Raw genomic sequence first — 18,173 nt, forward strand, 5'->3', positions numbered from 1 at the left:
GCCAGGGTAAGTTGACCAGGCTGTGCATTTGACCTGTGGGACCTCAAAATCAGGCCATTTTGTGACGTTACACTAATCAACTGTTCTCTCTGTTTCAGAATAAATGCTTCAACCCACTGATAAAACTCCCCACAACACTCTTACTGTTGATTTGTTTTGTTTTAGGAGAGAACATAAATTCCATGCATCTTGTTGGTATAAAAAACAACTTTTTCATTAGACTCTCTGAGGAGATCGATCAGTGAAGCTGACTTTTACGTGCGGCAATAAGAACAGAGCGGCAAATAAAAGTCCGTATTCAGAGTTATTCTGGATGTTCCTCCTTACAGAGACAAATATTATTATACCAACTAAATGATGTATTTTTTTATAAATTAAGACACTGTTTCCAATAAAATTAGATTGTTATTGTGATAAACACCTAAATTATAAAGCGTTAATTACATTTCAAAAAGCAAAGCAAAGGTTTGGTAATTGTGAGGTACATTTGAAAGATAAATATGGTTTGTTCCTTCAGTGTTTGGAAAACACAAATGGTACACAAGTGTTGAAGCTGAATCCCCTCAAGTCCCATCTGTCAATCAAAGAGCTGAAAGGCCTATCTAAGGTTCTTTGGAGCATCTATTTCAGCCACCGAACATCGGCCCTCTGCAGCAGTGTAATGGGCTTGTCACTGTTGACAAAGGCACTGCATTACCCCTTACCTTTGTTACAGAGATGTGTGCCATTTCACGGCTACACACTGATAACAACATAAAAAGGGCAGATGGAGGACTGGTCAAAAAGCACAAATATGGCTGAAACAGAAAAACAGCAAAACAAAGACTGAACTAAAGGAAAACCTGCTTTTCCTCCATTTGCTGTCAGCAATCTTATTCTCCTATTAAAAACATTTTAGGCTTACCAATAAATAAAGCAAAACATCATAATCATTACCATACATTTGAAGTCACACTGGTAAAATATTTAGTATGACGTGTGTCTCTTTTTGACATCCTGCATTTCTTTAGACAGGAACAATAATGAGAGCTGGAAACTGTGACAATCCCCCTCCAGTTTCATAGACTTCGACACCGGTCACTGCAGAGCATGCACAGTGATACTAGATAGGTTGGATTCATTTTTCTTTTTCTTTTTTTTTTTACCAAATCAAAACAGACACAAGGCCCAAAGAACCTGAGAGCAGAAGTGACAGAACTGTTGAAATAGGAGAGTGCATTCACACCAATCATGTCTGGAGTGGTTCAGTCAGACTTTGAGGTGTCCTTCCTTCAGATTACTTGAAGGTGTGACTGTGGTCATCTGAAGTCACATGGAACATTTCATTAGCAGTAAGATCACCTTAGAAAGTGGGACATGTCTGGCACAGTGTCTGTATAAGTGTTCAGGACTGAGAATGTTACGCAGAACTCGCAACAGGAAGGAAATGATATGCAGAGAATTCTCCACAACATGGATGGTCTTTGATGAGACTGGATAAGGAATTCAGACATGGAATTAGAACAGTGTTGGGAAAGTTTGTTTTAAAGTTGAGTTCACACATTAAACAAAGTAGTTCAGCTCATAGTGTAATGATTCAAGTTCCTCATATTCTGCCCGTCATGTTGGTTGCCCTTCCTGCACTAATCAGCATCATTTAGTTCACCTGAGTTCTGCCTGATTACCTCATTGAGCACACCTGTTCTTCCTCTATTTAAACCCTCAGTGATCTCCGCTCATCTGCCAGATTGTCTGTAGCCTTTTGTCTCAGCATTCCAGCAATTCATTGTTCTACCCTGTACAACGTACACGTTCCTAGTAGTGATGTGAATTACGGCTCTTTTAAGAGAGCCGGTTCTTTTGGCTCAGCTCACCAGAAAGAGCCGGCTCTTTCGGCTCCCAAGTGGCTCCTCAGATTTTCTGTTGTGTAAAGTACATTTATAACCAAAATAATGCTAAACTAATGTAAAATGACTTGCTAATATAAATAAATGTAAAAAATCTAATATTTATCATTTCTATGGATTTAATAACTGAACATTTTAAGAAATCTCAACTTTCCGACTGCTGGTGCTCATTTTCTCACCGTCTTCGTCGCATTCTCCTCTCTCGCTCTCCTTTTCCTACTCCTCATTCCCTCTCGTCTCCCTCCACCCGCATGTGCTCTGCTGTGTGTCTGAGTCTGATCCTCCCTCTTCCCCGCCCCTACTGCTCTGTGTGTGGACAGTCTGGACATGCAGTTACACATGTTGACCAATCACCTGTAGCTTTCACCAAAGCAAGAGGAGAGGGGGGAGGGGAGGGGACGGCTCCCAATGACGAGCCGGCTCCCGTCATTCGTTCGTTCGCGGCCGACACATCACTAGATCCTGGTAGTGATGGGTAGATGAAGCCTCATGAAGCGTTTCAGCACATTCCCCAAATAGTATTGAAACTGTGTCGACACAGTGCTGCTGTTTTGCTCTATAATGACACCTACTGGACTTGAAATATCATTGCAGGCAACATACTGGAGACACAACAGATGCTGATTCAATGACCTAATCATACTTGTACACACTGTAAGCTATTGTAGGCCTACTTCATAAGTTATTATTTTAAACTTCTAAATTTAAAATCTATACACCTCAAAATATTCTGTGAATGATACCAAGTGACAATTAAAGTGACAGTGCTGTGAATGTGATATTACCCATTTCAGTGTCATTGACTCAAAAGTTTTTTTTTTATTTTTATAAATTTTTATTAAGAAAAATAAGTTTATCCAATGTGTTGGCATTTAGTCTATTACGTTTTTTGGACACTATTTCACCAGCTTTCGAAAACACACGTTCACAGGGCACAGAAGAAGCTGGGGTACACAAAAACTGTAAAGCCAGGTGGAAAAGGTGTGGGTAGGATGTCTTCCGGTTCCCCCAGTATGTTAATGGATCTTCTTGTCTTGAAATGTTTCCCTCTGCTAAGTAGCGCTGGACCTCAATGATCGAGTCAGCTGTTGCATTGGTGGTTTGTCTGCCAACCTCTTGATCAAGCTGCTGCCACAGATTATCTGAAATAATAAAAAATACATAGAAGTTTTAGTTTTTGTTAGCAACAAAACAAATGTGAAAATAAACTGATAATACTGAACAACTTGCCTGAAGTGGGTAACTGCTCTAATGAAGGTCCAGGCTGTGGCTCAGATGTTGTGTGACCAATTACTGCAGCACACTCCATTTTCAGGCGATTGACAGCCTCACTACACTTGGAGGAACTACGAAATCCAAGTGTTTTAAATCTGGGGTCTAAAAGTGTTGATAGGGTCAACACACTTAATGACTCCAGATTGGAAGCAGTGTCTGTGACGCAACGTCTAAGTTGGTCATGGAGATGTGTGGCTGCTTGTGTGTGTAGATGTAAAGAGTTCCGCTCAAGTGCACAATTTAGCATTTTCATCATCGGGATGACCTTTGATCCTGAAACTCTCCTCTCCTCAGACAACTCCACTGTGGCCTGATGGAAAGGGGCCAGCACAAGAAGTGCTTCCCTTAAGATGTTGAACTCATCAGCTGTGAGTGGAGTTAAATCTGTTTGGAGAGAGGCAAGAGACACCCACACTGGTTCTCTCTCATCATGTAGCCGTGACAGCATCTGATATGTGCTGTTCCAACGTGTTGGTACCTCATTGACAAGTTTCAAGGTGGGCCGTCCCATCTGTTGCTGCACTTGAGCTAGCTTCTCTTTTGCTGTGGTGCTGGATCTGAAGAATGATACAATTTGCCTAGATTTGTGTCTTATGGATGAAAGTTCAGGGATCTGATCACAGGATTTTTTGACTATTAAATTTAGTTTGTGTGCAATAGAGATTGAATGTCGAATTTGTAGAGTTCGTGTTGCTGCTATCATGTTTGGTGCTGCGTCGGTCACAAGACACCTTACCTTATTTGTTATGGCCCAGTCGTCCATCATGCCCCTTTTGACTTGGGCCAGATTGTCAGCAGTGTGACTTTGTGGAAAGTGTTTGACTTCCAACACAGATGTACACAACTGCATATTATCATTGATGTAGTGACAGGTAAGAGCTAAGTAAGCCTCCATGTTCAAGGAGGTTCACATGTCAGCTGTTATACTCACTGCCACAGCTTGCTGTACTTCCCTTTTTACTCGTTCGAGTTCCTCCGCTTGCTTTTTGGCCATCATTTCCTTAACCGTCTGAAAATGAATCAAAATCAAATTAGTCTAGTACTTAACACATTAATTAGACCACCTGTCATTAAAGCAAGAAAAACATCCAGCTATGAAGTTCTCTGTGTTTTGCCCTGTTGAATAGAAGGTAGGAATTTAAAACTGAATCCAGTTTTATACCCAAATGTGAGCTGACACACCGAACAGAGATTATTCAAGCATGCATGATATTTGAATCACAAGTGTTTATTTTTGTTTGCTGTGTCATAAACCTTAAATCAGACGATGGTCTAATACATTTGTTAAGCACTGTATATATTACATGAGTAACAGCAGCTATCTGAGACATTGTGTATACAAACCTTTCTGGTTGGCAAAACGTAAGATGGATCAAGGGCCTGAATCAACCCCCTGAACCCCTCACTCTCCACAATACTCAGGGGTTGGCAGTCCTTTATAATAAAATTCAGGACTGCTTGGTCCAGAGCAATCTTCCTAGATTCGAGATTTCAAAATAATAAAACATATATTAGTAAAACAACTGTGACAAAGCACGCCCAGTGTCTATATAGGTCTACCTGTGTTCGTTCTTGGTGTATTTGCTTCCTCTTCGTTTTCATGCTTGACTCTGTAATGTCTCAGCATTGAGGAAGTGCTCTTATTTGTATAAGACAACTCGACTGAGCAGATCCGACATTTAACCTAATTAAATTAAATAAATAATTTACACTGAGAGTCAGTCACATTGCTGTTTTCAACTCTGACAGATGCGCAGAAACAAGGAAAGACAAACACGTACCTTATTTGCTGTTAAAAGATCAAAATGATCCCATACAGCAGAAACTTTTCTTTTCCTCTCTGGCTCCATTTTCTTGATGTAAAGAGGGATGTCTTGTTTTATCTTTGAAATGGTAATTTTTTCGCGGCGACTCATCCCGTTGACAGATGCAGAGTCGATACCTTATAAACACAGTTTGGCGCCTCGGCAATGAGCGACACAGCAGCAGTGTTGGTCACGTGACTTTTTCTTAAAGCAACACACGCATCGACACTGATCGACACAGGTTTCGCTCCATGAGCTTGACACATGCGCCGGTGTGTCGGTGTTGCTGGACCCATCACTAGATCCTGGATTGTCTCTGCCTAGCCCTGAAATGATTTGACTGCTTTTGTGACCTCTGGACTCCGACCCTGTTTTGAACCGCAGCTTCTGATCTTGGTCTGCTCCTCCTGTTAAGTATTCCTGCTTCTGCCTCTCTGTTGATGACCTTTGCCTGTTTCTGAAGCCTATCTATGGACTGAGTACTATTCATTGTGGATAATAACATTTGTCTGTGTCACAGAAGAGGAGACATATTCACAGACAGAAGAGGAGGGAGAGTTTTCTGTCAAAGGAACATCCTTGGAACTCTCCAAACCAATGTTTCCCCCTGCCTCTGTCACATTTTCTCTCTACACTGACCCCTCCAACAGTACTTAGCTGCAGAAACCCAGCGCATGCCCAAATCCTTACTCATTTAATAAAGTATCTGTCTTTTGAAATATATTTAACTCCTGTGTGTGGCTGAATTCTGGGTCTCCAGAAAACTCTTTACACATAGTTCATAACTATATATTTTTAAATGAGTTTACAGTAAAAAAAAAAAAAAAAAAGAAATACTAGTTCATAGTTTGTTTTTTCAACATGGAAGGGTGAGCCATTACCCAATGAACACTGGCATTTTCCTAGCCTGGCAACTCATCATGTGTGAATATAGTCTGGCCAGAGCCCATTGATGGCTGTCAGTCAAGAGGCGGGATCTACGGGTGTCTTTCAAACTTTTTCCGCTATTGGATAACATGCTATGCTCTGTTAAAGGAGATGCAAATACACCCTTTTTCTAACTAAACTTATACACCTCTATAAGTTCTTGACTCAAAGAAAAGCCCAAGAAGTTGTCCAAAGCTGATGCCAAAGCTGTTTCAAACGAGCTATCGCCATCTTTGTTTTTTTCAGTGGCATCCCACCCACGGAGTGCTGTGATTAGCCCACCAAACGAACGGAGTGTTGTAATTGGACGGCTACAGAGCCATCGGCATATTAGTTTTGCTCAGTTACACTGACATCCCGCCCACCTGACAGTGCTGTGATTGGCCCACCAAACCAATAGTGCTCTGTGATTAGACCCCCTACGAATGTCAGTCAATGGGGGCAGCCTACCATACATCATGGAAGAAGTAGGGAAGAAGACAAAATTACGTAATTAAAAAATAAATAAACGCGCTGTGATTGGCCAGCCACAATACTGGCCGGGGCTGCGGAGGTCCCAATGAAGCACTGATGGACTGACTTGAAAAGAAAAAAACGACCTGCTGACTCCCTATGTACCTACTCGTATGTTGAGGTCAGCTGACCGTCTACTGCTTTGCACTCCCCGGATGTCCTACAAATCACGAGGTGAACATGCATTTGTCCATGCTGTCCCGATGCTCTGGAACTCATTGCCCATTACAGTTAGGCTGGCATCCTCTCTGCCTGTTTTAAAATCTCGTTTAAAAACCTAATTTTATGACTTGGCTTTTAGACAGTGATTCATGTTATCGTATTATGATTTTATAGTTTTTATTGTTGTGTTTTATCTTGTTTTTTTTTCTTTTTTGTTTTAATTGATCAGCCTGTTCAGCACTTTGGTCAGGTCTCATGTTGTGTCTTAAATTGTGCTATAGAAATAAAGTTGATTTTGTATTTTATATTTGACAAATGACTGTCTAGATTCTAGGCTAACATTTTCCAGTCCACGCCTCGCTATAGCTTTGACCCCTACAGTCTATTCTCAAAACCATGAGGAAAAACACCCTGTTTGAATGGCTTTTTTTTATTGAGGGAATATTTAACAAAGTGAGGGAGGAACAAGTCAGAGGTTGGGACAAATGAATGCACTTAAAAGCGCAAAACATTCATTTTCTTTGAATTAATACACTTTTCACAATTTTTTACTTGTTTTCCAAAAGAAAAGGAAAGGTTATAGAATTTGCAACAATCCACCCCAAATTAATCATCAAAAAGCAAAACAAAGTACATTTATACATAAATAAATACCTGGTACAACTGTATGACTAGTGTTTCCAGATTTGGTGTTTTCCCCGTATTAGTGGTGCTTTTCATTTGTATTTGATACTCAAAAATTCCAACATCCAGTCTGGAAAAAATCAACTGGAGCAACGACTGAAGAAATATGAACGAGGTCACAAATGATCGTTCAGTGAACCCGTTCAGGCACAACACTGAATTAGAATACAGTACGCTTCCTATTATGCGTGACAGGTCCATGACAGTTTTAAAGAGCAAGTCAACCCCTACCAGAGTCTAACTCCACTCCCACTTCATGTTTGAAGAATGCAACAAATGCTGTTGCCTGGCAGACCGAGAGGGCGGAGCTGCTAACAAATACACACACACACACACACAGGCTCACAACAGCATTGTGACATCATAATGTACCAGTTTACATCATAGCATACTTCTTAGCCAATAGCGGTGGCAGATTTAAATTAAAATACAGTGCAGAGTTTTTACCTGACAACGGCACAACACTGCCAGTTTAGGGCAGAATATCTAAATTTTAAGTAAGATGCACTGAAGTGCCAAATTATTGACTGCATGTGTCTGCAGCACGATTAGACACTCGTTTATTTAGTTTAACAGCAAAAAAAAGTTTATTTGGGGGTGACTTGCTATTTAAAAATGCTCAAAACTTCTGTGGTACAGCCATGGATCACCATGGTGATCGATCTGGGTGGAGCATGGAGAAGCGTGGATGTCTATGACTTTGTTTTTACAAAAAAAATGTCTATGAAGAGCTTTACCAGATCTATTTCCTTCTTTGAGCGCAGTTTGTTTGTCAACTTCAACAAAGCTAAAGTAACACTACTTTGTGTATGAGAGTAAACAAAGCATGAGTAGGTCTGCAATATTAATTTCACCTTCACTCCTGTGGTCCTCCTGAGAGCCGAGAAGACTCAGGGCTGACAGAGGGTGACTGGAGAAAGCAGACCAGTCAGGAGTCACCAACCCACCACTGTGCTGCTGTCGAGGTCGGCTGCGCGAGTTGAGCACAGGTGAAGAGCTGTCCTGCCTCATTCGTAGTACAGCTGCATATGATACCGGTCGTCCAGCAACAGCTCTTGCAAAATCTGAAAAAAGGTAAGATAAACTACTATTTATGCTAATAGCAGATTTCAACGACATTAAGGGTCAGTTCTGGAGAAGATGAAAACAATGCAAATATCAGAATGGCTCATATTACAGAGAAAATGCTTTTCTGTCTAGTCCCGGATAAAAAGAAAGAGGTTCACAGTTTGCATTTAGCACATCCAACAACCAATAAAACCCTCAATGAAAAAATACAACATACTTCTTTTTTTAAACTAAATCTTTAATTGTGAAAGTCTAAGTCTAAAAAATCATATTTGAGGAAGACTTTTCAAATCATCATCAAGGTTATTGTGGTTTTTAGTATGAATAAATGCTCTGTGAGTAATTTTCTCTAGGTTTAGGAAGTAGAAGTTTGAAACGTAGGTGGGCTGAAAAACGGCAGCAATTGAAGTGTTGCTCATTACTATTCATGTATGCAAAATCATAATAATAATAATAAATAATAATAATTATTATTATAATGGTTTGGGTTTATATAGCACTTTTCAAGACATCCAAAGCACTTTCTCACACATTCACACACTACCGGTGTTGGTAGCCACAGCTGCCCTGGGGCGGTCTGACAGTGGCGAAGCTGCCATTTCGTGCCATCGGCCCCTCTGACCCCCACCTACACAGGCATGTCGGGTGTAGTCTTGCACCAGGACACAACAGCAGAATACCCCTGGCTGGAGCTAGAATCAAACCCATGACCCTCCGATCATGAGGCAACCCGCCTCCTGAGCTACTGCCGCTCCAAGTAAACGTCTCTCGTCTGATTAGCTAGCAGCAATGCAACTCTTTTGCTGCTTTTGTTTGCTCTGCTTTCTCGGGTAAAAAGATACAACATTTATGTTTTATCTCCACACAGAACGCAAGCCCGAATGCTTTTTGCCATCTGAAGTTGCTAATGCTAATGGTTGGCGTCTACAAGCGGGGACACGCTCTGCGCTCTCCTGGATGCTAAATCAGCCTTCCGCTTTCCCAAGCCAAGACGGATGAGTCCACCAATGCTAATTTTATGTTTATGTTTATTTATTTGGCAGACACTTTTATCCAAAGCGACTTACAATTTATAACCTATAGGGCATGTTGTGATCTGTGGGGGAAACCGGAGTACCCGGAGGAAACCCACGCATGCATGGGGAGAACACGCAACTCCACGCAGAAAGGCCGCAGCCAAGTTTTGAACCTGCAACCTTCGTGCTGCGACGTACTAACAACTGCGCCACCATGCAGCCATGTGACATTAAATTTCAGTGTGCCATAGATCTGTCAGGCTTTTTCCGACCCTGGCATTTGCCGAGTCTATTTTCCTTCAGCAGCTAATGCAGACGGCAGGGGCTGAAAACTATTTCCACACTCAGCATGCATGGGAAACTCAGAGTGAGCGATCATATTTTATAAAAAAAACAAGTATCATACATTTCTCAGTGCACCTCACCTTTAATAAAAAAGTCTACGAATTCAATATTCACCTCTTACAGTCAGGTCTTCTCACCTGAAGCATTTAAATATTTCAATAAATTAATTTACGATGTATTTAAAGCTGTTCTAAAATTAAAAACAAATACATGACAAAATCTTTCATTAATATATTAATTAGAAAGCTTCATATACATAAAAGCAGAGGAGAAGAGACACGCCTCCTTAAAAGAGTCCTTGATGATTCTTAACAGGGCAGGATTTCTTGGCACAGCCAAGGTGTTGAAGGAATCTGTTTTGGTGGCTTAAGGATCGGGTCTCTATACTTTTTGCAGATGATGTGGTCCTGTTGGCTTCATCAGACAGTGATCTCCAGCTTTCGCTGGAGCGGTTCGAAGCCGAGTGTGAAGCAGCTGCGATGAGAATCAGCTCCTCTAAATCTGAGACCATGTTCTTAAATCGGAAAAGGGTAGAATGCCTTCTCCAGGTCAGGGACGAGGTCCTGTCCCAAGAGGAAGAGTTTAAGTATCTTGGGGTTTTGTTCACGAGTGAGGGAAAGCTGGAGCTTGAGATCGATAGGCGGATTGGTGCTGCATCTGCAGTTGTGCGGACACTGTACCAATCTGTTGTAGTGAAGATATTGCTGAGCTGGAAGGTAAAGCTCTCAATTTACCAATCGATCTACGTTCCTACCCTCATCTTTGATCACGAGCTTTGGGTAGCAACTGAAAGAATGAGATCGCGGATACAAGCGTCCAAATTAATTTTTCTCTGCAGGGTGGCTGGGCTCTCCCTTTAGAGATAGGGTGAGAAGCTCTGTCATCCGGGAGGGGCTAGGAGTAGACCCGCTGCTCCTCCACGTCAGGAGGAGCCAGTTAAGGTGGCTCGGGCATCTGGTCAGGATGCCTCCTGGACACCTCCAACTGGGAGGAGACTCGAGGGAAGACTCAGGACACGGCGGAGGGACTATGTCTCTCTGCTGGCCAGGGAACGCCTTGGGATTCTCCCGGAAGAGCTGGCCCAAGTAGCTGGGGAGAGGGAAGTCTGGGCGTCTCGGTCTAGACTGCTGCCTCTGCGACCCGACTCCGAATAAGTGGCTGAAAATGGATGGATGAATCTTAATATCATCCTCTGTGAGAAAGCTAAGTTATTACTAAGGCTGTCACTCGTCATTACTGTCACACTTTTCTTCTGTTACTCGTTAGTGAGGAGGGAAATCATTTTGATGCTGAATAACGGAATAAGAATTTGCACTTGTTTAATACAAAAATAATATAACTTAAAATTACAAAACAAATTTAGCCCGAGCAGCTGTGGAAAGCAGCTGAAACACTGGGTGAATGATACTTTTCTAAGCAGATACAACACTCAGCGTAAACGCAAAAGACTGGAAGCTTGAATCGAGTCTAATGAGAGTTCTGCTAAAGGGGTGCGGGAGTGTTTTGCACTACATGATAAAATGCTATGAGAGAACCAAATAAAACAGAGGAATAATTATGGATCCTGAGGGACTTGTCAGCACAAAAATACTACCATCTAAAAATGGAGCAAGCAATTACTGTATAACATCTTCGAGTACAATAGGATAATATGGAAGCCTGTTTAAAATTAAAAGTATTGTGAGTTTGAATATTGCAAAGCGAAGCAATTGCTAGCTGGATTTAGTCACGGCAGTCACTTAATTCATTTATCATGTCGAGAATCTGCTCAGCTGGGTTGTGAAGCACACTCCTTCTGCTGATTCTCATGATGGTTAAACTACTGGTGCTGCTGAAAATGTGTTTTTGACAGCTGAAAAAAATAAAAATAAATAAGAGTTTGCTGTAGGAAGCAGAATGAAATGGGACTCGCAATACCACAACATGTCACATGTGACAGTTGACCTGAATATCTTGACAAAACCTAATTACATGCAAAAAGATGGTAATAAAGATAATACTTAATAAAGAAACAATATGCATATTAGGTCTAATCAGTGGACTGCTCATTGTTCCTCCTTCAATAGCATCATGTATAAAATACAAATAGTTTATTTCATCAACTTGGTGAATAGTGTTATAATAAATAAAAATGACAAAATAATTTCTTATAAAAAGGAGAAGGATGTCTGTTGTTCCAAGGTGCATTAATGTTATGTTTCCCAAAGCTTAAAACCAATGTGAAATGTACTTTGTAATAATCTAAAAAGGAAACTGATGTAGACAGAAATGTTGATGCTGCAGCAGTGAGACATTATGGTCACCATAGTAACCACATATCTGTATTTTGTGGTTATAATTGTATCAGAGCTGCGAAGGAGAAATCTACGAAGATGGCGGTGGCTCAGGGACGGCGCTTGTTAGAAACCCTACATCAACTTTGGACGATTTAGACTTAGACTTTTCTTTGAGACATGAAACAGATACAGGTACTTACATCATTTATTTAGAAAAATTACCTACTCTCTTCCTTATTTGTTTTGTACGGTGGACTGTCCCATTGACTGATGGCCCTAGAGATGGCTGTGTCAGACCGATTGGTCCTAGCTTGGAATGCAACGATGCCACTTTTTTCCAAACCGATAAAATACTGGTACTTGGATCTGAGTATCGATTGCTGATACTAATACCACACGAAAAAAATGCAATTAATTGGAATACAGGTTTTATTTTCTTCTCTGCTTTCAACAGGAAAAGATGGTGAGGTAGATAAAAAATAGAATATGTTCATAGAAATGATCGTATAAGTAAAATATTAGGTGAACAGAAATGACAAGTTAGAGTGAAGCTCCTTTCAGGCAACTGCACTGGTATCGGTTCCTGGTATCAATACCAATGAAGGTATCAGTATTGGCCCAATACAGATACTAGTAACGGCGGATCCCTAGTCAGAGCATTGTTCGTTTCCTCCCTATGACCAAATTCTTTTGTCGTGGCCAGACTACTCATTAACTTTACTGGCATAGGCTTGCCAGGCTAAACTTCACCCATGCTATATGGAAATCTGCACACTATTTCTGATTGAGATGCATGTTTTGATACAATTTATCATGTACTTATTTATTTATTTTTACCATAGCTGCAATTAAATTAAAAAAATACAGCTGATTGAAATTAAATTAAGTACCTGAATTGCTAATTGGTGTCCCAATGCATTTGAAAGTGGAATAAACAGAAACAAAACAATCCATAAAAGTTAGAAAAACAACTTTTATTATTACTAGACTTCAAAACTCATAGTTGCTCCGACTCCGCACCATACCCTTTAAATTGCAAGAAGTCATTCCAGAATGTTTCCACTAACATGCATTCCCATATGGAAGTGCATCCTATTTGTTGCATTCACATGTGTATGAGTGACAGCTGTGCTGTGGCAGTTGCAGTGTGGTGGGGGAAAGCTGAGTGATGACAAGGAAACAGCTTATTACACAGTAGGTTGACAGAGTTTAAAGATGACAGCTGCAGTGTCTTCGTTCAGCCAAGGTTCACAACATCGGCTCATTTCACTCACACAAATGGAAAGCTAGCGAACTCGAAGATGTGTCAAATCAAGTCAGCGCCGGTTGTTGTGTTAATCAATTAGAATGAGATAAACTTTATCAGGATTTACTTGAAAATTAAGTGTAACAATTCTATTAACATGATGACAGCTGTTGAAAAAAAATACAGGCAAGTTTTCTGCTCCTGACAAAAGAAGTCAATTATCTTTTCTTTAGTAAACTTAGCAGGTGATGTGTTGTGAAAGATAAGGTTTTTAAAATTAAACATCTCGTAATTACAAAGTAAACACAGAATATAACAGCTAATCTTTATTTAATTATTACGTTTCTACATCTGCCAGTGTGCATGCCATTAACAATATGTCCACTGACTCAGAGTAGAGGAAACATGTAAGGGGACAATATTCATGCGCAGTGTAAAATATGGCTCTGAGAAGCTGAAGGTGCACCCGGAGTGTTGCTGTGACAGATTCAATAGTTGTGTGCACACGACTCATGCATGGTAACGACTGAGCAATACTATCTAGTTATTTCACATAGCATGTGTGTGTGGTTGAGCTGTTAAAACTGACATACTGAAACGTGATGCAATGTTTCATTACATTAAGCATCTGGAGAGGTGTAGGTGCAGTTCTTGTTGGTAATACTCAGTTTGACACTAAGCATACCTGTCCCTTCCTGTTGGCCACTTGTCTTGAAAAGCTTGTTTTCAAAATCTCAAAATTGATGGTTTTGTTTCTTCTTTCATTGAGAAAATCGATGGCGATTACGCTCACACTAAGTTACTATTCTGGCACCGTTGTACATTGGCTAAATCTGTAGCTAACCCATCTACTATAGATTATATGTGAATGTCCTTTAACTCTGCTAGAATATCAACTTTTGACCATTTGGTGCACCGCAGAAGAATACCCAGTGGTGTCCAGGGGTAGTTGGTACAAACACATTGGCTCCCTTGGACCATATGAGTGATGGAGTATGGTCTGTCAGTAGCTAAAATGAGTTTGTGCCAAAAACGAGTCACACATGAGCAAAAAAGTGACTTGAGCAAGAGCTGTGCTGTCCCCCATTTAAGCACCAAGCGTATAATGATTTTGGTTTTCATACACTGCACAATTTTATTCTGTTTTTGTAATTGATAAACATAAAAGAGATTATTAGAATTATTTTGCATAACTTTCAATGTTTTAAAATCAAATGTATTTTTTAAAAGCCAATACAAATAAAAAAGTAATTCAACAGAGTGAAATTTGAGGCAAATAACCATGAAAGGCAAATATTCCAGCTGCTTTAAACACAGCAGAGTGGAAATTACATCTACGTTTTTAAAAGTCTATCTTAAATAATCCTCTGCTTAATGTACTTGCAGATGCTCGGGACTTTACGCATTGCTATCAGATGCTATTACACTAATGTGATTTGCAGACTATTTGAAAGAAATGGTGCACAAAGCATGCTTCTAGACTTTTTCGTAAATGTAAAAGTGACGAAAACAGCTTTTATTTTTCCCAGTAGCAAAATGGAACAATGCTAACAATTTCTTTAGTTTAGTATCTCTATCCCCTACTTCACACTGGGATAATCAGCGGTGAAGACCAGCAGCAGGATGTCACGGCTTCAAATAGAATCCGTCATAGTCTATGAGGGTGATTCAAACCAGCCGCAATACAGAAAATTTCAGGCGCATACCTGAAGCAGCTCGCCACGCCGCCATCGCTAAGATTGGGTTCTATTTTTGCCATGATCCGTTTCTGAGACACATCAATTTACACAGTTGACATAAAGCTGTTTCAGTTTAAAACATTTTGTAATTTTCAAAATAAAAGACTATTGTAGCAAAAGCGATTTTATTTATATGGAGATTACATGAAAACGTATGACCCAATGGTTTATTTACTCCCAGCATTGTTGGAGAAGAAGAACAATGTGTTTTTATGGCTTTAATTCTGGCAGTCGAGAGGAAGAACTTCATAAATTACACCAAGCAGCGATATCAAACATGATTTCTTGTTTTTGGTTTACAGGCGGCTAGCATAAAAAAAAGTGACCTAAGTAAACCATTCTGCTGCCGTTCCACGCCGCTGATGCCTTCAGTGTGAAGTGGGGGTAACGCCGGTTCCCTACTGAGGGCATCAGCGGCGCGGAATGTCAGCGGGATGTTATTATTATTATTATTTTTTTTTTGCAGTGTGTCAATCCACACTGGCAGCAGCGCAGCATCTCTGCCATCCTCCTGGCTCGAGTCACCAAATCACCAAATCCCTCAAGACCTCATCCACCATTAAATCACAAACAAACAAAAAATAATCACGTCCATGAAGAAAAATACACCATTGGACTTCTCTAAAGATTCTGATAGTAAATAAGCCACCAGGTCACACGTATAGACATTATCTACATAGATAAGACATTGCATCGCTGCAAAATACTTTTATTTTAAAATTTACCAGACGTTTTGTCTGTGAGTGATTTCCTGCATAGACCTATGTTAATTGTGGAAACTGACACATCCCAGAAGCGTCTCGCAGCAAAATAGCACCTAATTCTATCTTTGCCTGAAAAGTTTTGCGCCGCAGCCAGTTTGGATCAACCTCATAGACTTTAATGAATTCTATTTAAAGCCGCAATATTCCGCTGCCATTCCATGCTGCTGATTCCCCCACCGAGGATCCGGCTTAATAATAATAATAATAATAATAATAATGCATTGAACTTATATAGCGCTTTTCAAGACCCCCAAAGACGCTTTCACACACTCTCACATTCACACACTGCTAGTGATGGTAAGCTACTTGTAGCCACAGCCGCCTTAAGGCAGAGTCCCAAACTTAACGTGGATACAGTATAAACAAAATTAAATGGCTTCAGTGTTTGAACACACTTTTATATTTTTGTTACTTATTACAAAAAAGGCTGCAGGCATATTCTGCCAATAATAGTCCATGGATTTTATTCACTGTTTTGTCAAGAGGGGATCACAAAGGTGCCATTCCATTTTTCCAGGAATAAAAAAAACATTCTGGAGAAAAAGCCTGAAACAAATAAATGATATAGGGAAAAAATAAAACAGTATCATGTTTCACTCCAGAAACCAACAGGCACTAGCTCTTGTCAGCTGTCACCTTGATCAGATAAAAGCAATGACCCTTGCAGATTCCACTGATCCCTATCTTTCAGAGGGCTTAAAATCAAAAACACTCATTGCTGTGGAAAAGGCTGCACCTGCTGCTGTCTGAGATCTGTAGCGCCTCGCCACCAGTTATCGTCTCAGGTCCTAACACAACCTTTATGATAACGCCAACAACGGTGGCAGAAAGCCACTGTGGTCAAACAAAGAACAAAAAACCCCAAATGACCTCGTAAACGTTTGACTATTTGTCTCTATCTGTAAAGGGACTTTACCGAGTTTTGAATATTTATGCTCGCGATTGCCCCCTCAGGCCAAAAGCGTAATGGCAGCTTCAATAGTAGGCTCATGCATGAGGCGCGCATGCTGTACTTTCACACTCCTTAACGGAAATAACAGCTGAGCCAGTCCCGTGTGTGTGTGTGTGTGTGTGTGTGTGTGTGTGTGTGTGTGTGTGTGTGTGTGTGGCCCGGAGGACAGAGGACAGGAGAGCACGCAGCTAATTAATTAAATAATTTGGTTCTGTACCTTTCTCTTCAGCACAACCGACAAAGGTTTAAGATGGGTCAGTCCTCCTGCATGCTCTTGAAAAATTGTTCCAAAATGAAAGTTGAACCCACATCTTTTTTATCTGTGAATTCAATGCTTGGACCAATAAAAATTTGGGCATCTTACTGTAAAAAATATACCATTAATGAAAAAAAGAAATTCTGAATAACCTATGTTCACATCCAGAATCAAAGCCGGGTCTTCTGCACGAAAGTCTGACGACTTACCAGGCTTGCTATAGCGCCAGTGACGTCATTTGTACCTGTAACATTTATATGCTTGATGATAGCTGAAACAACATTCAAAGAACGGTTCGGAGGGCTATGCATGAGCGTGAACGTGCATAAAGCAGCCTGCTCGACCCGAGCAGTTCTCTTTTTCTGTGATTTTACAGAAAAATAGGCAATCACAGTAAAAATGCCAGGGCTCATTCTACAGGACCAGGGCATTGCGGGGGAATGTATGAAGAAGAAATTTATTATTTCTATACATGTTTTGGCTGTCAAACTTCCATAATGCCCCTTTAATACAGGCTAAAATATTGAATTTGAGCCACTGAGAACACTTTACACACGTTGAGACGAGGACTTTAACATGCAAATAAATCAGAAGAGAAAGGTGAAGGTGAGGACAGAGGAAGGTGGCACTTTTCCAGACTACGGAGGTAAGACCCAGGAAAACATGGAAAACTCATATAGGTCAAAAGAGCTGACCATGCATGAGGGAAAACACAGTCCTAGGAGGATTTGTGCGAAGCTTTGGGATTGTAATTTTAAAAGAAAACAGAAAGAAAGAGGCTCAGTAAGTAGGTGAGATGTTCACGGGGGCTCAAGTAGACGGACATGATTAGCCATAGCCCATAAGATTAATGAAGACCTTCACAGGGAGATTATATTGACTGAAGCTGATTATGCTTGAGACCATTTATTCACCAGAATATCATTACAGATGGAACAATCCATACATCATATGCAACCTCGTTTCACACCCGTCACAGTGTACCACTTACTAAGCCCCGGTATTTTATTCTGAATTCCAGTCATACTAAAGGGATGGGCTGAGTTAATTCAGCCTTGTCAGAATAACAAGAAAACCACAGAGATGTTATGTAATGTGTGAGATTACGTTGTCATGCATGCCAATGAAAAGTGATAACTCATGACTTCTCTTATTAAGGGTATGCATAGACTTACACATTTTCTGTATTCAAACTTCCACAAAATGGGCATAAACCAATAGTTTTAGGCTATATTAATCCATTTGGCAATCTCTGGCAT

General features: G+C 40.5%; 1 protein-coding gene across 3 annotated transcripts in view; it reads right to left on the reverse strand.

Moving 5' to 3' along the window:
* Window positions 1-18,173, reverse strand: part of cntn5 (contactin 5) — a 237,278-nt gene that overhangs the window by 129,665 nt on the left and 89,440 nt on the right. For all 3 annotated transcript variants that reach the window (XM_070543557.1, XM_070543555.1, XM_070543556.1), the window contains one exon: window positions 8,107-8,316. In XM_070543557.1, coding sequence (XP_070399658.1) covers window positions 8,107-8,316 — 210 coding nt within the window. The remainder of the gene's footprint in view (window positions 1-8,106; window positions 8,317-18,173) is intronic.

The sequence above is a fragment of the Nothobranchius furzeri genome, chromosome 13 (assembly GCF_043380555.1).
Source record: "Nothobranchius furzeri strain GRZ-AD chromosome 13, NfurGRZ-RIMD1, whole genome shotgun sequence".
Classification (NCBI taxonomy): Eukaryota; Metazoa; Chordata; class Actinopteri; order Cyprinodontiformes; family Nothobranchiidae; genus Nothobranchius; species Nothobranchius furzeri.